The sequence below is a fragment of the Triticum aestivum genome, chromosome 2B (assembly GCF_018294505.1).
Source record: "Triticum aestivum cultivar Chinese Spring chromosome 2B, IWGSC CS RefSeq v2.1, whole genome shotgun sequence".
NCBI lineage: Eukaryota > Viridiplantae > Streptophyta > Magnoliopsida > Poales > Poaceae > Triticum > Triticum aestivum.
The window spans coordinates 783,871,269-783,896,057 of record NC_057798.1 but is presented as its reverse complement, the minus strand read 5'-3'; the positions used below and the strand labels follow the sequence as shown (position 1 = coordinate 783,896,057).

General features: G+C 48.9%; 1 protein-coding gene and 2 long non-coding RNA genes across 4 annotated transcripts; all 3 read right to left on the bottom strand.

Moving 5' to 3' along the window:
- Positions 1-10,741: 10,741 nt before the first annotated feature.
- On the bottom strand, positions 10,742-12,621 carry LOC123042718 (uncharacterized). The gene is made up of 3 exons (XR_006418885.1): positions 12,484-12,621; positions 11,991-12,109; positions 10,742-11,039 (listed from the first exon to the last, which is right to left on the bottom strand). It is a non-coding gene; the product is annotated as an uncharacterized lncRNA (long non-coding RNA).
- A 196-nt stretch (positions 12,622-12,817) lies between these two features.
- LOC123042717 (uncharacterized) lies at positions 12,818-15,095 on the bottom strand. 2 transcript variants are annotated; one of them, XR_006418884.1, is made up of 6 exons: positions 14,440-15,073; positions 14,207-14,310; positions 13,981-14,036; positions 13,201-13,348; positions 12,923-12,967; positions 12,818-12,832 (listed from the first exon to the last, which is right to left on the bottom strand). XR_006418884.1 is itself a non-coding variant. In XM_044465109.1 (6 exons), the coding sequence occupies exons 1-5, from the start codon at positions 14,595-14,597 to the stop codon at positions 12,947-12,949; spliced, it is 441 nt and encodes a 146-aa protein (XP_044321044.1). In that variant the 5' UTR covers positions 14,598-15,095; the 3' UTR covers positions 12,818-12,832; positions 12,923-12,946. The 2 variants fall into 2 exon arrangements, 1 of the variants encoding a protein (XP_044321044.1); XM_044465109.1 differs by having other exon boundaries at positions 14,253-14,310; positions 14,440-15,095.
- Positions 15,096-15,882: 787 nt separating this feature from the next.
- LOC123042716 (uncharacterized) lies at positions 15,883-17,804 on the bottom strand. The gene is made up of 4 exons (XR_006418883.1): positions 17,520-17,804; positions 17,294-17,431; positions 16,534-16,642; positions 15,883-15,922 (listed from the first exon to the last, which is right to left on the bottom strand). It is a non-coding gene; the product is annotated as an uncharacterized lncRNA (long non-coding RNA).
- Between the last annotated feature and the right edge of the window lie 6,985 nt (positions 17,805-24,789).

Genomic DNA, 24,789 nt, shown 5'->3' with positions numbered 1-24,789 from the left:
AGCTTTCTCTGTCACCGGTTGTAACTTTTCTTGGTCATCCATAGCTCCAGTCGTATACTGGTTGAAGCTTTTTTCGTAGCCGGATGAAGCTTTTCCTATCGCTAGTTGTAGCTTTTTTCGTCATAGGTTGCAGCACTGAGCATCTCCCTGGGCGCTCGATCTTTTTTGTTCGCAAGCGGGGGATGAGCGCCGGCGAGCACACCGGTGAGCACGCCGGTGAGCTCCGGTCGTCGCCACCGGAGCTGCAACGGTGGCCATGGAAGCTGCAACCGCAGGGATGGGCTATTTCCATGGGGGCGAAGCCGGTGAAGAGGACGGCCGCCGAGGACTACCGGCGACTAGGGCGGCCAGGAAAGACGGCCGGCGAGGACGGTGATCAGGGACGAGGAGGGCAGGCGAGGGAGGGGCGGCGACGAGGGGGAACGCGGGGGCAGCTGGCGAGATGGGGTTCGCGAGAGGAAGACGACGCTCGTTACGCGCTCGCGAGAGGAAGACGAGGACCTGGTTGGATAAGGATCCAACGGCGCGGGACGGGCTGATCTGACGCTAGGGCTGGACCGGCCGAAACGTTCGGCCGGCGCACCGGCGCCTAGCATCGCCCTTTCTCATGTCGCCCCCCCCCCCCCCCCCCCCCCCCCGGTCGCCTCCTAGCTGGGCTCCTCGTCGACGCGGCCGCATGGGCGCGTCTCCTCCTCCTGCCCTCCCGGTCGCTGTGTTGCTGTTTTCTCATGTCGCCCCCCCGGTGCGAGGCCTCGTCCCGTGTATTTATAGGCATCGAGAGATCCGAAGGATGCGAAGCCTCAGTTGTTCGGCCGCTCCGATTTTGTTGGAAGAGATAGAGATGTCTGCGTGCAAAGGCAACAACATTGATGTTTATCTGTTAGGCTTGCCTAGCGTACGTTTGGTGAAGCCCCACTTTGGCCAAATTTGATGCTTGCACGCACTAAAAAAATGAGCATGCAATCTTGGCACGCTCGGCACATTATTCATGTCTCCATATATATCTTCCAGCATGTGTCCACTGCGTCCCTGGATCGATCAATCATCGCCCATCACGCATAGGCCATGCAAATGCAGTACGTACACACATAGAAAAGTTGGGCTAGCTAATTATATGTTTAATCAATTAACTGGCCATTAGCTCATTAGTACTCGTTTTCTTTTTAATCACATAAAGTGATGTCGACGAACATGGGTACTCCTTGCTCCATAATAAATTGATGGGTTTCTTCTCAACTTATTAGATATTGGTGCAAATTATGATTGATCAACTCTTTTTTTCTCTTACTTTCATACCATTTGTAGTATACAAAATCTTATCGAACAGCTATATATGGGGATATTTTCCAGAGTCCGTCCTCAACACACTCTTTTATTAACTCCTTCCTGAGCGATCTTCAAGTGGTCAAGAACATGAGCAATACTGTGGTGCAGGTCAGAACGGCGCGACCAACTCATTGGCTGCAGCCGCCGTTGGGCACATCCAAAATAAATGTTGATGCGGCCTGCATGGGAAGTTCAAGCGTTGGCGCTGTAGCAGCGGTGTGCAGGAGCAGGGATGGTCTCTTTCTTGGTGCGTCCACTGTTGTGTTCAAGGGTATCTCCGACCCTACAACACTTGAAGCGATGGGAGTTAGGGAATCGATGACACTAGCTGAGGATCTCCAGTTGCAAGCGATTCACGTGGCGACGGATTGCATGGACGTGGTGAATGATATCAAGCAGAAGAGTAGCCCGAGCTATGGGGCCATTATACATGAAATCATAGAGTACTCTAGTAGTTTTAATTTATGTACTTTTGTTCATGAGTTTAGGAGCTCGAATGTCAAAGCTCACAATCTAGCGAAGCATGCTTTGAGACTAGGGATCGGTCGCCATGTCTGGTTAGGCCACCCCGGTGATCTTTCTTTCGTCCCTGTAAACATTGTGATGGACTAATAAAAGCTTCGTGTGATTGTCTAAAAAAAAGATGTCACAACCGGAAATCTTCGCTCCTCAATCAATGCCAACCCTCGCACTTGTGTTCCTCTTCCTCTTCCCGGTCGCCTCCCTCTCTGCACAAGAAGCTGCAGCGGTTATATGGATGTGGACGTGTGGAAACGGCGACCGCGACATGAGCAAGGTCAAGTGCTACAATTACAATAAGCCAGGGTACTTCTCGCGGGACTGCACCGAGCGAACGCAAGGAGCAGGTCAACCTGGTAGAAGGCTGGACCGAGGAGTCCACGCTCCTCTTGGCGAGTCTGTGCGTGCTCACCGCGACCACGGAGACGGCCGTGGAGCGCATCATACTCAACAAGGAGCGCTCCCAGGCATGCCCGAAGGAAGGAAGGAGCAGGGCCTGGCCGGGTCGACAAAAAAATTCGAGGCCCTGTGCCAAACTGTAAAGTGCGGCCTGTTTCACTAGTAGAAAAATCTCCGAACTATAATCAACTTATCTACATCTCCTTTATGATATATTGAATTAAACCCTCTAATTCTAATTTCCTTGGCATGCCTCATACATAACTAGATTCATATTATTTATTCTCGAGAGGGCATAACTTAGATGTTGAAACACAAATAGTACTATATAATTATATTTGAATGATGGAAACAACTAAATTAATTAAAGGGACGCACGCATCATCAAATAGTCAGTAGGAAATTATTTGTGGAAGCGAGAGTGCGGAACTCACAAGACGTCAAACGTGGCCTTGTTGCCCGGCAAAAAGAAAAAAAGGAAAGGAAAACTTGGGCTTGTGGAAATGGTCCTGGATGAGGCGTGAGTGAGTGATGGAGAGGCGAGACGGTATCACACCGAGATGGATCGATCGATGAGACGATCACGCCCTTAATTAGTACTCCCTCTGTCCCAAAATAAGTGTCTTAACTATTTTTAATATAAAATTGTACTAAGATTAAGATACTTATTTTTTAAGGACAAGGTGGCCGGGAAATTGGTCACGTGGGGGTCAAAACATCACCACCATTGGACGCACGGCACTTGTCAAGTCTGTCATCACCTCCCAGGCGGTTTACTTTATCACACCGCTTGTCATCCCACAAAGCACCCTCCACAGTGTCAACAAGCTCGAACGGGCCTTTCTTTGGGCCGGCTCGGGCAAAACTACCGGTGCCAAATGTAAAGTCAATTGAGATACGGTTTGTCAGCCTCTCAATTATGGAGGCCTAGGGGTACTAAACACTGACAAATTTGCTAGGGCACTGAGGTTACGATGGCCATGGTTCAAGTGGAAGGAGCCGAGTAAGTTGTGGGTTGGCATGGGGAACCCATGTGACGAGGACGACCTTAAGTTCTTCTATGCCTCCACCACCATCATCGTTGGAAATGGCGCAAAAACACCTTTCTGGGACTCTCCGTGGTTGCTTGGCCGGAAGCCAAAAGAGATTGCACCCCTCATTTTCGAGGCTTCTTCAAGAAAGAATTGGAAGGTACGGGAGGCACTCAAAGAGAATGCATGAATTTTAAAAATTAACATAGCAACCGTGATATCCATCGCTCATATCACGGAGTTCTTCACACTCTGGATGCTCGTCCACGGATTCAACCTCATTGACAACGTTGAGGATGACATTGTTTGGAAACACTCTGCGGATGGGCACTACACCGCAGCTTCAGCCTACAAAGCGCAATTCTTGGGAATGACTAACTCCCCCATGGGCCAGATGGTCTGAAAAGTTTGGGCCCCTCCTAAAGTCAAACTCTTTGCTTGGTTAGCCATCCAAAACCGCATCTGGACCGCTGATCGATTGGCCAAGGCCAAATTGTGGCCTTTGCACGCTATGCAAAAGAGAGCAAGAAACGGGTGGGCATCTATTCTACAAGTGTCGCTTTACCATTAGACTATGGAAGTTGGTCATAGAGAAACTTGGTCTACACTTCCTTGACACCTCTTCATGGCACTTAGAGGACTCCGTCGAGTCATGGTGGGATCATCGGACCGGGCTATCCATTCCAAACCAGGCCTCCCTTACCATGCTCGTCTCTTGGGAAATGTGGAATGAGCGAAACTCCCGGGTCTTCCGCCACAAGAGCGCTCCGCCGACAATCCTTCTCAACATCATTATAGAAGAAGCAAAGCTTTGGAGCATAGCGGAAGCAAAAAAACTAGGGGCACTACTTGAACGCGAGTAATCGCCATGTGGATTTGTCGTGGGTTGATTGTAACAAACTCTATTCTCTCTTCTTAATTAATGAATGAGGCAAATCTTTTGCCTTCGTTTTGAAAAAAAATTAGGACCGAGGGAGTAGGTATTAGTACTCGTCGTACTAGTACTAAAAAGGAAGTGGCGTCGAGGGCCATGAGTCCTCTGCTGCGTCCGCACAGCACTCACTCCCTGCGCCTGCCAATTGGACTTGTGCTCTCTCTCTCTCTCTCTCTGCACGAGAAGCTGCAGCGGTTATGCATAAAATCAAAGCAAGACACGCCGTCATCATGCAAAAGCCATCAAGCCACCAACGGGTCAGACAGGTAACTAGAGTGACTTGCTGTGCGGTCCCGTACTACGTACTGACCAGCGCCACGTTACAGATGGAACAGAAATACTGCGTACGTACGCACACGCCATAATCAATCGTTCGAGACTCGACTCGACTCGACTCCTCCTCGGATGAACCCTGCCTGCCTGCCTCACAAATGGTGCGGAGGAGCATGCATGCATGTGACGCCCAATCCAATCCATGTGCCGCGAGAACAAGTGCCACACACTAGTCCAATCTTTCTGGAGCCGGACGCTAGCCTCCATGCGAGGACCCGTCCGTATCTCACTCACCGTGACACACACACACACTTACCAGATGGATCGATGTGGACGTGTGGGATGGCGACCGCGCGCAAGAACGCCGCGACCAAGCTACCTGCCACCGTGCCGATCCTGCGTACGTGTGCTACTCTGCGACGCGATTCCATCCGCTTTTTTAGCTACTGGTGTGCTGACTGACTTGGTGGCTACTCTGCTCAGTACCTTCCTGCAGCCGGTGCTGCGAGCCTATAGTGTGTATTCCTTGCCCATCTTTATCTCAGGGGAAACGTTGGCTTCCGGGGCACCGGCCGAAGCTCGGGCCGGTCGCCCGCGAATTGTTCGATTGCGCCCCATCTATCGGCCCTCGTTTAACCACAGCCACTCAATCTTATCTCTTTTCATCCTTATCTTTTTTGAGGAAGCCGTCAACCTCTTCTTCCGTTCCTCTCGTCTCTCTCGCCCATCTCCTCTCTGGCTCTCTCGCAGCTGTGCAGCCCCCAACCACCGCCTGCTGGGATGCCGGCCCGACCACCGCACTTGGCAGCCTCCGTGCCACGAGCACCTACTCCAAGCTCCTCTCCGTCAATCTCCTCTTCGTCTGGGCGACTAGACCTCAATGTTGCTACAACCACAATCTCGTCGCCGGCGTGGGATGTGCTACAACCATGCGAGACAGTGATGCGACCGTCGTCGCGTGCTACTATGACTGAGATGACGTGGTACTACAACCGTCATGCACTCGTGCTGGAACCGGCATGCGGGGATGCTGGAACCGACGCCGGAAAAAGCTGCAACCTCAGCGTGCACCCGCGCTAGAACTAGCACATGGTGATGCTTTTACCGGCCATGTGGTCTGCTGGAACTAGCTATCTGGTGTGCTGGAACCAGCAACAAAAAATGATACAACCAGCGTCACCCAAAGCTTCAATCGAAGGCAAACAAATTTTTTGGGTGTTGGCACTGCGCAAACACGGAAGCTTCAACCGGCGACGAAAAAGTTTCAACAACAGACGACGAAAGTTATGGATGACGACGAAAGCTGCAACTGTTGATGAAAAAAGCTACATCCGACAATGAAAAAAGCTTCAACCATTCATGTCTCGGCTTAACCCGCGACGGCGGCGATGACATTTTTGCTGCATCCGTCGTCCTTTTTTTGCTACTACTGGTGAGGTAATTTGGTACATCCTTCATGGCGAGCTCATGGTGCCACGACTCAGCGGATGTTTTTCTTTTGCTGGAACCGGCTACTAGCGGAGCTGCAACCATGTGATGCAGATGCTGGAACCGTTGCCTAGGAAAGGTGGAAGCGGTGCTGAGACGACGACGGCCGCTGCCTCGGCGAGCTGCAACCGGCATCAGCAAAAGCTACATCCGTCTTTTCGTTTTGCTGCGATGGTTTATAGTGGGTGGAGCAGTGGAGTCCAGCAGATGACGGCAAGGGAGGCAGCGGATGGAAGCCACCCACACGTCGAGCGATCTCGGCGAGGACGACGGGGGGGGGGGGGCACCGCAACCCGATGGTGCAACCATGGGGCCACGTGATGTGCACCTGCCCAGCCGGTGCTAGGAACGTCGCTGCCGGAGCAGCGTCCATGGTCATGGCCAGGAGATGCAAGACGGGATGGCCATGGCTAGGGACGCGAATGGCGAATGGCGATGGCGAGGTTGCAAGCAGAACAACAACGACAGAGGGCGCGTCCATGGCTGGGAGCGGGGCGGTCAACGACGGCGCTCGCCTTCGCTTGTTCTGGGAGAAAGACGACACGAGGGGAAGGGGATGAAACGAAAGGGCAGATCGGATGGCTCTCGCTCGCTGCATCGGACGGCTGGGGCTGGACCGGACCAAAGTATTGGGCCGGCGCACCGGCGCCTAGCGCTGCCCCTTATCTTAGGCCTCTTTGTCTTTTCGTTTAAATCCTGTCCTTGGCGGACCTAGAGTGTGTATTTGGTATATCCTGGACCTGAACCTTGTCGCTATGAGCTACAAAAGCAACGGTTGTCGGCATTGCAGTGTCGTATGTCCCGTTTGTTGCGGCGCTGGACAGCATTGCAGCATTGGGCGGTAGGCTTTGTTGCAGCAAAAAAAATGATGTTCGACCCTACAGCGTTGTGTGTCCTACATTCCTACTTGCATCATGTAGTGTCGCGTGGTTGGCTTAGGAGCATCACATCATCGTGTGTCTGGCCCTGCATTGCGAAGCACCTGCCTTGCAGCATGCACCATCACACAACCATGCAGTATGACAATCCTGCTTTGCAGAAAAAACATCAAGAGCAATGATATTATACGCATGCAATATTCAAACCAAAAAAATCAATTGTTGCAAGCACTTGCAGCATGGAGCAATGTTGTGGCAGACACTCCAAAGTGGTCGCAACAACACACACACATGGTACACAACATTTTCAAGATGATTTGGCAACTAATACCATTGCTCATTTTTTTGCCTTCCCTAGTTGAATTCATGTGAGTAATGGTGGTGTCATTTTTTTAGAGTATCGGTCTTGTCCTGTAGCTACCTATAGCAGCAATACACTAGCCTTTTGCAGCGATTTTTTTAATGTCAACCGCATGTATGATTAATCACAATAAGGTGAATACAAGGACACACATGGAACCGACCAGAATGGGTCGAAAGACAACATGTGGTCACAAAACTTTGCAGAAGAAACTCAGGTACTCCTGCAACTGCCATTGCCGCTTAACCATCGCCGGACTCATAGGAAAGCCATAGCCCATAAAGGCATTGTGAGTCGATGAAGAGGCCCACCGTCGGCATGGCCTTTGTCGTGGTGGTGCGTCGACCGGGGATTGTCCGCACCCTCCTCGAGTCCCGGAGCCAGCGTTACCCGTTGACGTCGTCGAGGCCAAACGTCAGATCTGCCGCCATCAATCCTCAATCCCACATCTGAAACCGCCATTCTCTCTCGCCCACCAGTGACACCGCCTGGGACGACGACCATCGGGTGAAGACCTAAACCCACAGACCGAACGGGTCTGCAGGAGACTGACCCATCGGCTCCTCGACGCTGCCATGGACGCCGTCGAGACGAGATTGGAGCCGACGCATTATTCTTGGATGCGGCGTTGTTGTCGCCGTCAGAAGCATCGCTGCCGCACACCCGAAGCCTACCCTATCTACGGTCGGAGCAAAACCCAGGGTTCCCACCTCCTATAGTCGTCGAAGCATACGCCAGAGGAGGCAGGGACCAACGACTTTGCCCGAAGGAAGGAAGGAGCAGGGCCGGGCCGACAAAAGAATGGGGGCCATGTGCCAAACTCTAAAATGCGGCCTGTTTCACTAGTGGAAGAAATCTAACTATAATCAACTTATGTACAACTCCTTTATGGTATTGAATTAAATCCTATAATTCTAACTTGCTTGTCATGTCTCGTGAGTAGATTCATTTCTCTATAGAGATAACTTAGATATTGAAACACAACGTCTAGACGAATTAATATATAATTTTTATATAAATGGCGAAAATAATAACAGAACGAAATTAAAGGGATATACACGTCAAATAGTTAGTAGGAAATTATTTGTACAGTAGAAGTGAGAGAGTGCGGAGGTGACAGGCATGAATCAAACTTGGCCGTGTGGAAATGATCCTGGATGGAGAGACGAGACAGTGTCACGCACACCGAGACGGATCGATGCATGAGACGATCACGTGGACGAAGATGTCAGAGCATCTCCAGCCGTTGTCCCCCTGGAGTCGCCCCCTGGAGCGCACCGGCGCTAAACCGCGCGCTGGGGCGTGATGCCCCCTAGTCGCAACGCCCACGTTTTTTTTGAAAAACTTAAATACGGCGTAAACATGGATCAAATTTAACGCAAACATTGGCGAGTTCGTTCAAATTTAAACATATTTTACAAAAAAAGAAAAAAACTACTAGGGGCTGCTCCTCGCCGTCTCCATCGCCGCTCCCCGCCGCCCGCCCTTGCAGTTCTACATGCCGAGGAGGCTGTAGAACCGCGTGTAGTCTCCGTCGTCGTCGTCGTCGCCGCCGCCTCCGCCGCCGCCGTCCCTGCTGCATCCTTCCCCTGGTTGGCGCGGCGGGTTGGACGGTCCGGGGGCGTCCTCGTCGTCGTCGCTGTCGAGGATCACGATGTCGTGCTCGTCCTCGCGCCCATGCTTGCGGGCTTCTATCTCCTCTAGGGTCCGGCGCTGCCGGACCATCTCGTCGCGGAGGTAGTCGTCCCGCGCCCACTGTAGGGCGTCCTCATCGGAGAAGCCGCGCCGGGCTATCTCCTCGTACTCCGCAGGGAGGCCGGGCTCCGGCTTGGGCTCGACAAAGACGAAGCGGCCGGAGGGGGGGAGGGGGGTGGATTCGCCGATGTGGACGCCGTAGTTGCGGGTGCGCGCGCTGACAGGCGTGTCCTGGGGCTCCGGCTTGACGGGGCGGAGGCAGGGAGAGCCGGACGAGCGGCTGGACGAGGAGGAGGACGCCTCGGGCCGCTCCATGCGCCTCAGCGTCCAGGAGCTCCCACGGCGGCGTGAGAAGGACGAGGGAGCGGGGTACTCGAGGTGCGGCGTGTTGCCGCCCTCGATGTACTCGAGGACGACCTCCAATGTGCGGCCGGGCACGCCCCACCACCGGCACCGGCCCTCGGAGTTGAGCCTGCCGGAGGGCACGACGCCGTTCGTCGCCTCGAGCTTTTCGGCGTGGCAGCGACGGAAGTAGGGCTCCCAGAGCGGGCTGTAGGGGGTGTACCGCGGGCCTTCCCTCGTGGCCCGTGGCAGGGACGCGCGGATACGTGCGATCTCCGCATGCCGCGCCGCCCCGGTGGGTGGTGGCGGCACCGGCACGCCGGCGGCGCTGATCCTCCACGCCCTGGGCACCCGCATGTCCGGCGGGGCCGGGTACTCGGCCTCGAAAAGGAGGCGAGCCTCGTCCTTGTGAAGATGGCGGCGCCCGAAGCCATTCGCCGCCGCGCCATCGCCTGGGAAGCGTTCGGCCATTCTTCTGAGCTGGAGATGGCGAGAGGAGGGGAGGGAAGAAGGGGGAGAAATGGGCGCGTCGGCAGTGGAGGATCTGTGCGTGTCTCCGGCGCGCTGGTGGTCGGCTTATATAGGTGGAGGCGCCGTGTAGTACGCATGGCCGGCGCGTTACGCGTGGCGGGAGGCGAGGCGGGCGAGGGGACGCGCGTCGCCCGGCCTTCACTGCGCCGCCCGTGAGGCATCAATGGAGGCTGACCGGCGCGGCAGCGCGCGCAGCTTTGGCATTGATTCGCCGCGGGAAATGAGGCGATGAGGACGACGAAACGGCGAGAAGAGAGTCGAGTCGCTGGCAAGGGGGGCCCGCGGCTTTTCGCGCCAAAAACGATTCGCCCGGCGCCCCCGAGCGCCCCCCTAGCACGCCGGGTTCGGGTTGGGTCCGCCGGCGCCAATTTCGGCCCGAGTCGGCGAAAACTAGGCCCTTGGGGACGCGACTGGGCCGATTTTTTGGCGCCGGCGGCCGAAAAATCGTCGGCGGGCCTTGTTGGGGATACGGCTGGAGATGCTCTCACGCCCTTGATTAGTTATGAAGTACTCGTCATATAATTATAATTGTGAGGTGGATTATACTAGAAAGGAAGGAAGTGACAAGGAGGGAGCGAGCTAGCACCTGTCACTAGATCAGGATCGCGCCCCTGCGCGAGGGTGTCGGTCCGAGTGTTTTGATCAAGCAGGTAATGCCAAGATGGAAGCCAAATTATTAATGTGATACTGTCGCTCCAATATACTTCCTCTGTAATAACTTAATGTATAAGGAGCTTTTTGGTATAAAAAAGGTCTTATAAGATACAGAGGTTTGTAGCTTTCATAATTTCATCTGAATCTCTTAAATAGAAAGAACCACACATACATTTACTCATTATGTTCCAATCAATAATGTGTTAATTGGAAGGACTGGCTAAGAATAAGCCACTTCTAAGAAAAAGTGGCCCTTTCATGCCTGATCATAAGAAAAATGTACATTAATAGTCATATTATTTTAGCACCCAAAAAACAAAATTTATCAAATTACAGTACTCAGATCCCTAGTTGCCTGATCTCCTTTTCCATTTTGAGAGCAGGAGTAGGAGAGGCCTGGTTCTTGATGTATTGAGCAAATAGTTAACTCAAGTAGTCCACGATTGCGTCTACAGTTCTTCCTTTCTGCTAGTGCTGCATTCCACTGTTTTACATGCCTTGCAAAAAGTTTGGAGGGCTCAGCATACACAATACTCACTCACCTTATATTCCATATTGGCACGCTGATTCTTATCAAACATGTTTCCGTATGCATCACTTCGTCATCACTAAACATGGTGAGAGAGAGAGAGAGAGAGAGAGAGAGAGAGAGAGAGAGAGAGAGAGAGAGAGAGAGAGAGAGAGAGCAGTAAATATTTAAATTGTTGCATTCAAAATAGGCGGTTTCAATACCCAATTGTAGTAAGACAGAACAATGGAGTGCACAGCAGAAGCATCTATGTTCAGGCAGAACATAAGATCGTATCTGAAAGGGAAGAAATGGAGCTCATTTGCATGCTAGCTGATCATTCCAGTAACATGCATTGCCGACTCCATAACTAAAATAGCACTACATTTTTCTCCCTTATGATATCTGGCATTAGTACTGTAAAAGAGTAACTACATGCATATGTGTATTTAGAAGCAATATCAATATAGAATGGGTGGAAGAGGGATGTCATAGCTGGTTTGAAGCATAAACATGGTACTACATGAACTATAAGCGAGGCAAGGGGACCAGTAATAAATTGTTGCAGACTGGAAGTAGCATATCATCCCTACTATTTCTAATAGCCTCAAAGTATCAAAGTGTATATTGCTGTTTTTCACATCCAACATATGCAAGTGACCGGCAATATTTTGTGGAAATTATAAGCACGACATCGTGTCAGATCTAAATGGAAATTAAAATTGGCAAGCGAAGTACATCTGTACTATGTTTAATACAATATTTACGTTTTCCAGTAAATTAGCTTTCTTGCCCTGAATTATTCATCCAGTAATCATATCATAATCGTCACTCATTATTATAGTTTTGACTTTTGCTTGCAAAACTCCACAGTATGTCTGTAAATGGCAAGGCAATGACGATAGATGCTATCGATGCAGATACATAGTAAAAGATCATGGTGAAGTATAAAGCCCAAAACACATTATCTTTCAAATAAATTTTGAAACATAACAGCTTGCTACTTGAAGGTTACTCATGGCTTAGCTGTGTGGATTTTAGAACGGCGTACCACAGGTGGAGCATAGGCGGTCGACGTTCCGGCGAAATCAGTAGAACAGGGATAGTGGATGCTTCCCTAGAGGGGCTTGAGTCTGTCTTCTATGTATCAGACCATCTCATAGTAGTATCCTCCAAAAGAGGAATAAGAATTTACGATTTAGTGAGGGCTTCAATCTTGGAGGTAAATAAAAATATTTAGAGTTCACAAGTGTCTTTCAGTATAAATTCCATGAAAGACTACAGTGCTACTCATTGCATCACTTATCTGAAGAAACATTAAATATCTGATGTGAAAACATTTACTCTTTGGAAGGACATGTTTCCAATACAACCACCGCTTGAGAGAAATTTCTAATTAAGAATAAATCTGACACTAATTCAGCCAATTCTCTGAGCAGCTTTTGTGAAAATATTTCCACCACATAAATATAATTTATGTAGCTGAACAATTGAACAAGAAATAGAGAAGAAGGGAGGAACGAGCTGTGGTGAGCTAGCTGTACCTCCTTGAGCTGGCCCCTCCTCTTGGAGAGGACAACGACCGTCCTTCAAGCGGATCTCGATGATGTCGATGGCATACTTCCTGCTGCCAGCACTTCGCCGGCCAAGTGGCACCCCTTCTCCCTGGGAGCGAGCAAACTACATGAAGACATGAGCAAGGTAGTCCATGAATATCAAATGTGTTGGCCTATGTATGCATGGTGTATGAACCTAGCTAAGGCCCTGTTCAGAATCTAGCCACTCCGCTCCAATCTGCGGAGCTGTGGAGCTCCCTTTGAGCCGCTCCGTGAAAATGAGTTGCAGTCTGCTTCGCTCCGGGAGCACAGTCGAGGGAGTGGAGAGGATCCTCCCCTGTCCATTAATGAGAAATTAAGCAACGTGAGAACAAAAAGAAAGGTTTGTACATAGGTATGCCAAAAAGCACTGGACAAGTTATCTTACCCAAAGATCTAGAATGCTAGCTCACTATAAAATTAGCAAGGGGACCTGCAAAACAAACCACAGTCAACACGCCAATTTTATAGCTTCTCATATTTTTAATATTTGTCATCTCAATCTTTGATTTATGTTAAACAACACCTACATGTTATATCTGCTCCAGATTAATCATCCAAAATGCACCCTATACAATGGGACATAAAAACCTGAAGTATTTGACAACACCTAGATCAATTAAGAGAAGTATGCCTTCCCCGGCCACCAGAGAGTAAGGGAAGAACCTGGGAACCCGTAGATACAACAGATTCCGAGCATAGGCATCCACACCAATCTGATGGAGCACCAGCGGCATGCCCAAACCCCGCCACCGTGCAGCAGCCATAGCAGTGTTCCCCATCAGCTACAGTAGCAAGGAGCCTGGCACTAAACCTGATTGCCTCGAGTTGAAAACAAAACAAACACGCTGCAGGCATTCGGATCAATCTTTTACTGTGTCTATATGGGCCTACTTGATCGCCTCGAGTTGAAAACAAAACAAACACGCTCCAGGCCTTCATATCAATGTAGAGAAGCTGAGCCTAGGTGCATCAATTACGAACGTGTGTTCTGCTACATCTAAAATAGAAGGATCAGTATGGTCATGTACTTGGAATTATAAAGGCAAATTAATCAAGTATCTGCTGCTGATAAAAAAACTATAACAGGATTTGGTGAAATGTCAGTAGGCTCTTAGGATCAGGGCAGTAGTCTTCGCAACATTATGATGGACATTATGCAACTGACAAAGACAGTTGTACTTAGATGCAATAATTAGATGGATGATTCATTTGTAGGAACAATTAGAGAGAAGCAGTATAGGATCATGGAGATTCGGTTGTAGGAACAAATCTGATGGGAAGGATAAACCTACATCATCGTTCCTATCTTAGCATCTTACAGCTACAATCAGCAGTGCATGAATAGAACATTTTCCATGGATTTGAATAAGTATTTTTCAAATGGGTAAACTACAGAGTACTCGCTACTATGCAAAGGGAAAAGGGACATAAACAGTGTCTAACCAGCTGATTTCTTTGTTCGAAATGCCCTTCTTCCTTGAATTCCACGCCGGTTGCATCTGACCAGTCCATTGGAAATGAAAGCAAACATTATAAGGAAAACTGCTGAGAAAAGTGGTCCTCACAGAAGTAAGTACAATTCTCATTAGTGTTCAGTTTATAATAGAGATAGCGTTACCATTTCGTAAGGAATCATGCATTAATAAAAAGAGTAGTGTAAGAAACTTACAAATAGGACCAGGACCAGCATCAACCTTTCCCTCCACCATGAATACCTTAACGACTATCTTCAAGTTCACCATAAGCAAATAGTCACATATACGCACATGAAGCCTGCACCACCACAACCAGGATAACCCAAAATCATTTACTGATTTATGCATCACAAATCCTACTGAATAAGTTTGCTTGACTGCAAATTAGGATCACATTTGATGTGAAAACTGAGAAAGAAAGCACTACATTTTGATATGCCCGAGCATCTCCGGGCTGACCTCGTTCGCCCGGTGGAGCTTGTTCACGGTTATCACCCCGCACCATAGGATCCCCTTGGCCACGTTCTCGGCACCGAACGCTATGGCCCTGGCCACGGTGCTGCCGCACTCCTCGACGTTGAGCATGGCGGTGGTCTAGTACGTGGCAGCCTCGACCTTAGCCATCACGCCAATATCAATCAAACTGTCACTTAGCTCAAATCGGAAATGTGCTTCAAACGAAAAGAGATTATGCGCAAGGAGACTTGCAGTTTTTATCGCCGACCCATTCCAACAATGATAGAGAAGTTGATAGCAGCAACAAGCAACCATGCGGAGGTGTAGAGAGAGTAGGTCTTGCTTGGCTGATCGGCAGCCATGCCACCAAGTTGCCACAACCTCGTTGCCCCACCCCGTGTGGAAATTTACTTCACATCAAACAAAAAAGGCACCATGGACATGAGAATGCGTGGTAGACATAGCATTGAAAATGGAAGAGAAAACGTAATCAGGAAGAAAGCTAACTAATCTTACCATTTGATCTGTTCAATATATTTACATTTCAATACTGCAACGAAATCTGCCAATGCCATCATTGCATAGCAGACTACCCAGAATTTAAGAAAGCAATAAAGGACACCTTATAAGTATATATACTTAATAACCACAGGTAGAAAACAGATTTCAAGCAATAGCTATTGGAGTGCTGGTATGAATTTGAACATATCTTTAGTAACCGTTAAAAACAACAAGCTATAATAGCAACCAGAAGCCGGAAAAAACAAAATTGAACAATACCAATATCAAAGGAAGTTACCTTCAATGGAATTAACCCTAGAGTCTTGAAGCTTGGGATGAACTTCTTCTGTATGTTGAGGGACACAAACAGGTCAGCATATCTGCAGCGAGCAAAGAAAACACTTAGTAACTGCTAAAACAACAAGCTATAACAGCACCCAGCAATCCGACAGTCAAGACTCAAGATCACCAGTAGGCGGCGATGACTTTTGGATCCAGCAACAAACACTAACCACATCCATAGAGGAAAATTAGTGTAGATGAGCAGCAGGACGACAGAAAACCGACTTCCCTGACGTGTAAACAGATTGCAGAACAATACCAGCAGTGTATCTGAAAAATGGATTAGAGATGTTAACAATACGGGCATGCAGTTCCCAACACACACGTCATAACAGTACGGGCATGCAGTTCACAAATTGAAAATCGTAATATCTACAAACCTAATAACAAAGTTAAGTAACCAACAGAATCTAGCAGATTGGAAGAGCTTATGCTAAATAACATATTTGGTGTGTCAACTGCAGATCTTACTCATCTTCTATGAGTATTTTCGAACATTTTCACTAACTGAGTAACCAACAACAAATATTTCGCTTGTTTACCTGTAGGAATATCCATAGCTTTCGAGGGTTGTATCCTCACATAATCAGTTCTCTCTAGCTTCTACACCCCTTAAAAACAAAGATAGGAAGGATAAGTTTCCAAGAGAGATCTCCATAAAATGGAACACACCAAACTGCTAGAAAGTTAACCTTGCAAATTAGTGTTCCTACAAAAGTTAACCTTAGAAAGTACTGAACAATATGGGCTAGTATATTCGAAGTGTTCAAAGGTGAAAGAAATGGATATTAGATAAATCACAAAATTGGCACAACTATTTGCCAACAAAAATATAAATATCCTAGGTATGCTTAAAGTTCCCAACCCTGCTGCTGCAATCAGCTTATGATCAACGATGTTTTTCAAAGGCAAAAAGGCAAGGAGATGCTATAACAGAATTATGACTCCAGAAAAAATATTGGCCAATTAATAGAAATCAGAGGATAACTGTAAGTGATGCATCTAAAGAAAATATGACATCAAATATTGGCCAATTAATAGAAATCAAAGCATGTCTCAACACAATAATAAAAATCCACTCGTAGAGTTTGATGCCAACCTAAAAGGATTAAGATGTCATACAGTCGAAAGAAAAGCGTACAGTTTTGCAATGCAGTTTTTTTGGTGACTCGCGACATAATGATACATGAAGCTCTAATGTAAGTTCAGAACATATTTGTACCTCAAAGCTACAGCATATTTGTGCTTGTCGCTGCCTCCATTATCATAGACGCCTCTCGCTGTCGACACCACTCTCGAAATTAGCCACTCAAATCACCAATCCTAGTTCCCTACAAAAACAATTCCAATAATTGACCTAAGTAAATTAAGCCATTTTGTCTTGACGTAAAAGATTTGTCTTTATTGTATCACAGAGTGTGCATACCTATTGATTCATGGCACATTTTTATGTACTCTTTCCACAATATTTCCAACATAAAACTTACCGGAGAATACATAAATAATTCATTGTATAAATAAAAAAGTAACTCAATGCAGCATACATGCTGCCTCTGTTACTTTTATCCAACAGAATAGAGTTAACATCAGAGAGAGAGAGTGTGAACTGCAGTGTCCATTTAAATAGTTTATTTGCATATGATCTGTAATATGGACATAAATACTGAATGTCACATGGCATCATCTTTTTAACCGAACTAAACCTCTAATTAAATCTGGTATTAACCAAAAATATGGCCTTAACTAAACCATATCAGTACCCAAAACACAGCCAACTACCTATACACAATCAGATAGAAGCAGAAAGGACAACGTGAGATCTGACCAAGTCACAAAATTATATATTGTTCTCATCCAAAATGAGTTGCTTCCTGAGCCGAGAGGATGAACAGATCAACATATTTAATCGAATAGATCTGAGCGGATGAATAGGTAAACCCACAAAAGAGAGAGGGGGATGGGGAAGTGGACAGGGCGCTCACCGACCCAGAACCCAACCGGTCGCCGCGCATGATGCAGTGGACGGGATGGATGTGGCACAACTTCTCCTTCCCTTCTCCTGTTCCTCCCATCTCCTTCCAAACATCCCTCTCTCCATCTCGTGTTGGGTACAGGAGGATCTGACAGGGAGAGTCGATCTAAGAAGGGGAACTACGAGAGAGAGAGAGAGAGAGAGAGAGAGAGAGAGAGAGAGAGAGAGATGCGAACCTAGACGGAGACGAGACGTTGATGCTGTCCTTCCTCCCCTGGCTGTCCTCCTCCTTCCCACCGTGCTCCTCCTCCTCACCGTCGACGATGGCCGCGCCGGGGGGGGGGGGGGTCGGCTGGGTTGAGGAGACGGCGGGGCGGCGGCGGCCTGCTAGGCGAAGGAGATTGCGGCGGCGTGGGTTGGATTTGGACGGCAGCAGGGCAGGAAGGCGGGAGCGAGGCTAGGGTTTGGAGGGAGAGAGAGAGAGGCGAGCGGGAGGAAGAGGACGAGGTGGACGGCGCAAGTGCGCGAGGCGGCTAGGTTTTCTCTCCACAGGGGCCACGGCCTTTATATGTCCGTGTATGAAATGATGAGAATACCCACGGCGGGGCGCAGAATTTACGCACGATGGCACGGGATCTTTACAGCAGGCGGTAACTATTCATTCGTACAGGAGCTCATCTTCGATCCGACGGCCCAGCTCCTTCCACCTCTCGATCCAACGCCCAGAATCGCATCAAGCAAACCGATCGGACGACCGAGAGTGCCTGATCGCTGTGGGAGCTCGGTGGAACACTCCTCTCTTATTTCTGGATGTCTGGTCCTGTCCTCCCCGCGTTGAGGTCCTCTGCTGCGCCCAGGCCTGGGAAAGGAAGGGAAGGAGGCACTTGTTTTGGTTGGTCCTCCCGGTACACGTCGCCTCTCCCTCCCTCTGCACAAGAAGCTACAGCGGTTATATATATAAGGATAAGGTCCATTTTAAACCTTGAACTTGTAGACGTTCGGCGAAATAAACCCCCCAAGTTGAAATCCCGGTCGATTGCACCCTAAACTATGCAATCCCGGTCTAAATCGAACCTTCGGGTAGTTTGGATTACCGGGATTGGTGGGTTTTCGCTGAGGGCGCTGCTGCGCGCACCCCTGCTCCCCGCTGGGCCGGCCCGCTTTAGTTTTCTTTTTTTAGAAATAAAAATATGCAAAAGGCACTACACCCTGCTGGGTCAGCCCGCTTTTGTTTTTCTTCAAAACAAAAAGAAACGAACGCTGTGGCTCGAAATCGAGACCCGTGCTGGTGTTGTTGGAACGACGCTACTCACCATCAGGGACACTACGTACATTGTGTTATCTTCCTCCCTTTTTCTTATTTTCTTCTTTCTTTTCTTTCTATTTTATTTTTTAGTTTCCTTCTTAAAATAATCATGATTTCTTTTGAAATTAACGAACCTTTTTCCAAATTTGTATATTATTTTTGAATCCCGTAAATTTCTAATTTTTTTAAAGCTCGAGTTTTTTAAACTGTATAAAAACCGGTGGCCGTTTTACTAGGAAATAGGAAACGAAAAAAAGAACCTTGTGAACCAGAATTTCAAAAGATTTTTTTATGAATTTGAACAAAATGTTCACGGATTCGAAAACATCTATGAAAAAAGATGTTTATCACAAACGTCCATGAATGTTCAATGTTTATTCGAAAATAGTTCAACATATATTACAAAAATGTTCACTGCGTATTTTTAAAAAAACGATGCATACATTCATATTTGTTTTCAAAAATGTTTATCACATAATACAAATGTTCAATGCATATTCAAAAATTGTTCAACACACATATTTATAGTTTTTCCAGAATGTTCAGTGCATAATATTACAAAATCTTCAGTGCATAATATTCTCGAATGTTCAAAAGAAGTTTGAAGCATAATGTTTCGTGCCGTGAATCTATCAGTTCAACTCACTAGTTTGGTTGGCAAATTCCAGCAAATAACAAGACTGAGGTCGCGAGTTTGAGTCACTCCTATAGAACTTTTCCAGATTTTTTTTGCGCGCCTGCTATTCAATAGCTCCAAATGGGCTGGTTCACGAATTTAAGAAAGAAGCAGAAAATGAAAAAGAAGAAGAAAAAAGAAAGATGAAAAGGAAGAAAAAGGGAGAAAGAGAACACAGCGCAAGTGTTGTCCTCGTGGTTTGTTGATTCAATCAACCACAAGTGATCTTTGGTTCGAGCCACCACCGCGTGCTTTTTTTTAACGAAAAAAAAACTAAATTGGGCTGGTTCAGCGGAGAGCACGGTGCGCGCCCTTTGGAATTTTTGTTCTTGGACGAAAAAAAATACTCTAGCGGGCCGGCCCACCGGACGTATCCGAGTTCAAATGATGCCAGGGTCTGATTTAGACCAAAATTGCATAGTTTAGGATGCAATCGACCAGGATTTCGACTTGAGGGTTCATTTCGCCCGACCTCTACAAGTTCAAGGTTTAAAATTGACTTTTTCCTATATAAAATCAAACCAAGTCAGGCCATCATGCAAAAGCCATCAAGGTAAGCTAGGGGAGGGGAGGGGACCAGCAGCAACGGGTCAGATAGGTAACTAACTTGCTGTGCGGGTGCCCCACAAGTCAGAGGCGACATATATCATGCATGGACTACTCCTCGGATGGGATGGGATGAACCCTGCTGCATGAAGCCACCATGTGATGTGAGGAAGCCACCACAAGAAAGCCGCGCGCGAGGCAGGCAGATGGATGGGGACGTGTGGGATGGCCACCAACAACAAAGGTCCTTGCCCCACCGTCAATGGCGGAGCTATGTGTATAGCTGAGGGGGCTATTGCCCCCCCCCCTCCCCCAGCCCAACACAAATTCCTGAAGGAATTTTTTTTAGGGGAGTATAATTAGAACAAAGTATTCTCATTAGTCCCTGTTAACATGTATACTTTGCTTCTGCCCCCCCCCCCGACATTGCATTCAAGCTCCGCCACTGACTACTACTAGAGTAGTAATCCAATCTTGGATGTAGACATGTTGGATGGCGCGACCACAAGAGACCGAGCACGTTACCACATGCCGAGGACGACCCTTGCGTCATCTGCTGATAGACGCGATTCCCTCCCTCCCTCCCTCCCCACCTTGTGCTTTTTTAGAAGCCAGTGGTGGTTCGCTGACCTTGCTGGCTAGCTCTACTCATTAGCCTGCTTGCACCGGTTGTGCGCTTCACCGCGTGGATTGGATTGCACAAAGGCACCACATTGACTTCTAGTTTTGCAGAAAACATCCGTTTACCAATTTTTGCCACTTACCACTAATTTTTGATCTAATCTTCAGCAGAAAAACACCGGCCGGTCTCTTTGGGCATTCTAACTTCAATTATGACATGTGGGGCCGCATTTGAGACGTGGCATAATGATAAACAATAGACGACGTTGGACTGGTCTTTTCCCCAGAAAACCCTTTCTAAAAAGAACTCCCTCCCGCCTCCCTTGCCTCGATCCAGATCGGGATCGACCATTCCCTCCTCCTGCCCAACTGTCGTTGTCGTGCGCGTGCTCTGCTATATGCTGGACATGGTGAAGCGCGTCGCGCGCACTGAAGTGCCGCTCAACTCTTTCCTACCGAGCGTCGAGCTGCTCGCCGCCCAATAGCACCACCACTGTGGCCTAGGCCAGTGGCGGATCTAGGCCCCAGGCCGCGGGGGAGGGGGGGGGGGCAGGCCCGGGGCGTGAGGCCCGTTTCCTTTGTAGAATTCAGCAAAACACTGTAGCAATTGCTACAGTGCACAAAGGAGGCCCGGGGCGCTGGGCTGGGCTGTATCCGCCCCTGTCCTAGGCCAAGGTGCTCGCCGCTCAACTGCACCGCTGCCGCTGCCCGGGTCAGCTTTTGCAGGGCCCACATGCCATAATCGAGGTTAAAATGTCCAAAAAGACCGATCAGTTTTTCCTACAAAAGAGTAGACCGAGAACCAGTGGTTGGTGACAGAAATTCGTAAATGAGTGTTTTATGTAAATCTAGACATCAATGTGATGGTTTTCTATAATTCGCTCCGACCACGTGCGTTGTGTATAATTATTGCCCTGCAACGTGTGTCTATATATATATATATATATATATATATATATATATATATATATATATATATATATATATATATATATATATATATATATATATATATATATATATAGGGAAAATGCATACTACCATCTAGTGGTAGTTACCTCCACTCTTGCTGCGTCTGATCCCGTCCATGTACGAGCGTTGATTAATGGGTTCGGTTTTGAAAGTGGCTAGATTTCTCTACCCGACTAAAAGGTCCAGCCCGTATCCTCCACCTTCGCTCCCTATTTACGTGGCTAGATGATTACCTTATATAACTGCCTGCAGTCAGAGGAGCAACCTATATTTCAAATTATATCCACTGCAATATTTCACGGGAGGTGGCCATCGGAGGTATTACTATTACTGTGATCCAATTCATTAATCCATCTTGTTTTGAATATGCAAGTTAATCATTGGATCCATCCTTCTCTAGTTTTCTAGATTTAGCATATGCACATGCATACTACTCCGTAGAATCGATGCATGTAGGCCTTAGATTGTTAATTCAGAAGACATGCATGCGTGCATTGACCGGCGGCCATGCATCACCCGCCGGCCGTCGCTGCAGGGCTACTAGCGTGCTAATATATATTTTTTACTGGTGGAATTTTTTCAGCACTTTGGACCACGCCGCCATCCGATCTATGGCCGTGGCCAACGCCGACTACATCCATCAACTCTGTTGGCTTTGCACTTCACCGCCTACTGGGCAGTACTAGGGACGTGACTGCTCCAACACGGCGGCGGCGGTTGCGCCGACGTACATACGGGCGACCACAAATTTATTGTTGCTAAAAAACTCTAGGGATGAGAAGATAGGCACATGACCTGATGGCAACAACAGAATATACTGTATATGATCATTTGATCTCATGTATAAGTTCATGAAATTATGGATGAACTATTTGCACTGTCTGTATAGTACTCCCTCCGTTTCCAAATAATTGTCTTTCTAGCCATCTCAAATGGACTACAACATACGGATGTATGTAAACATGTTTTAGAGTGTAGATTCATTCATTTTACTCCGTATGTAGTCACTTGTTGAAATTTCTAGAAAAACAATTATTTAGGAACGGAGGGAGTACATCGATGTGATAGATATGGTATCTTCGTTGTGTTGCTGTTTTCTCATGTCCCCCCCCCCCCGGTCGCCTCCTGGCTGGGCTCCTCGTCGACGCGGCCGCATGGGCGCGTCTCCTCCTCCTGCCCTCCCGGTCGCTGTGTTGCTGTTTTCTCATGTCGCCCCCCCCGTCGCCTCCTGGCTGGGCTCCTCGTCGACGCGGCCGCATGGGCGCGTCTCCTCCTCCTGCCCTCCCGGTCGCTGTGTTGCTGTTTTCTCATGTCCCCCCCCCCCCGGTCGCCTCCTGGCTGGGCTCCTCGTCGACACGGCTGCATGGGCGCGTCTCCTCCTCCTGCCCTCCCGGTCGCTGTGTTGCTGTTTTCTCATGGGTAAACGTTTGGAGCCGGGGCACCGGCGGAACTTTGGGCTGGTCTCCCTCTTCCCCGCGTCTCCTTCATCGCAGCTCCGCGCACATCTCGCGCAGCTCGCCGGCGCGCGCGCCGCCCTCTTCTTCGGCCCCCTCCTCCCCACCCCTTCCCCATCCCTTCCCCCTCCCCCCCCCCCCCGCCCCTGGTCGCAGCACCACGCCCCTCCGCGCGCGAAGCTGCCATGGATCTGCACGGTGACCATTCCATCTCGCCGGTGACCGAGGGGCGGTGACCACGGGAGATGCTGCAACCGGGGTGATGGGGCGCTACCACGGCGACGCCTACCTCGCATGCATCGGAGCTCTGCCTACTTCGCCGGAGCCATGGCAGACTACACCCCACGGCGATTTTTTGATGAAACCGGTTGTAGCAAATTCAATCGCCGGTGGTAGCAAAAATCTACTACGGTTGCGGCAAAACAGCGTCATCGTCATCGCGGGGGTCGCAGCTGAGATAAGGAGTTTGAAGCTTTTTTCAATGCGGTTGTAACTTCTATAACTGTCGGTTGCAACTTTTTGTTTTTTGTCCATGGCTTCGTTCCACGGTTGAAACTTTTTTTATAGTCGGATGAAGCTTTTTTCATCGCTAGATGAAGCTTTTTCTGTCACCGGTTGTAACTTTTCGTCCATGGCTTTTGTTTCCACGGTTGAAACTTTTTTTATAGTCTGATGAAGCTTTTTTTCATCGCTAGATGAAGCTTTCTCTGTCACCGGTTGTAACTTTTCTTGGTCATCCATAGCTCCAGTCGTATACTGGTTGAAGCTTTTTTCGTAGCCGGATGAAGCTTTTCCTATCGCTAGTTGTAGCTTTTTTCGTCGTAGGTTGCAGCACTGAGCATCTCCCTGGGCGCTCGATCTTTTTTGTTCGCAAGCGGGGATGAGCGCCGGCGAGCACACCGGTGAGCACGCCGGTGAGCTCCGGTCGTCGCCACCGGAGCTGCAACGGTGGCCATGGAAGCTGCAACCGCAGGGATGGGCTATTTCCATGGGGGCGAAGCCGGTGAAGAGGACGGCCGCCGAGGACTACCGGCGACTAGGGCGGCCAGGAAAGACGGCCGGCGAGGACGGTGATCAGGGACGAGGAGGGCAGGCGAGGGAGGGGCGGCGACGAGGGGGAACGCGGGGGCAGCTGGCGAGATGGGGTTCGCGAGAGGAAGACGACGCTCGTTACGCGCTCGCGAGAGGAAGACGAGGACCTGGTTGGATAAGGATCCAACGGCGCGGGACGGGCTGATCTGACGCTAGGGCTGGACCGGCCGAAACGTTCGGCCGGCGCACCGGCGCCTAGCATCGCCCTTTCTCATGTCGCCCCCCCCCCCCCGGTCGCCTCCTAGCTGGGCTCCTCGTCGACGCGGCCGCATGGGCGCGTCTCCTCCTCCTGCCCTCCCGGTCGCTGTGTTGCTGTTTTCTCATGTCGCCCCCCCGGTGCGAGGCCTCGTCCCGTGTATTTATAGGCATCGAGAGATCCGAAGGATGCGAAGCCTCGGTTGTTCGGCCGCTCCGATTTTGTTGGAAGAGATAGAGATGTCTGCGTGCAAAGGCAACAACATTGATGTTTATCTGTTAGGCTTGCCTAGCGTACGTTTGGTGAAGCCCCACTTTGGCCAAATTTGATGCTTGCACGCACTAAAAAAATGAGCATGCAATCTTGGCACGCTCGGCACATTATTCATGTCTCCATATATATCTTCCAGCATGTGTCCACTGCGTCCCTGGATCGATCAATCATCGCCCATCACGCATAGGCCATGCAAATGCAGTACGTACACACATAGAAAAGTTGGGCTAGCTAATTATATGTTTAATCAATTAACTGGCCATTAGCTCATTAGTACTCGTTTTCTTTTTAATCACATAAAGTGATGTCGACGAACATGGGTACTCCTTGCTCCATAATAAATTGATGGGTTTCTTCTCAACTTATTAGA

Coding starts and splice junctions, on each gene's coding strand:
- LOC123042717 (XM_044465109.1), bottom strand. CDS start 14,597: ATGCTCAACGTCGAGGAGTGCGGCAGCACCGTGGCCAGGGCCATAGCG. Junction 14,311..14,439: donor ATGCTCGGGCATATCAAAAT/GTAGTGCTTTCT, acceptor GTGGTGGTGCAG/GCTTCATGTGCGTATATGTG. Junction 14,037..14,252: donor ACTTGAAGATAGTCGTTAAG/GTATTCATGGTG, acceptor TGGACTGGTCAG/ATGCAACCGGCGTGGAATTC.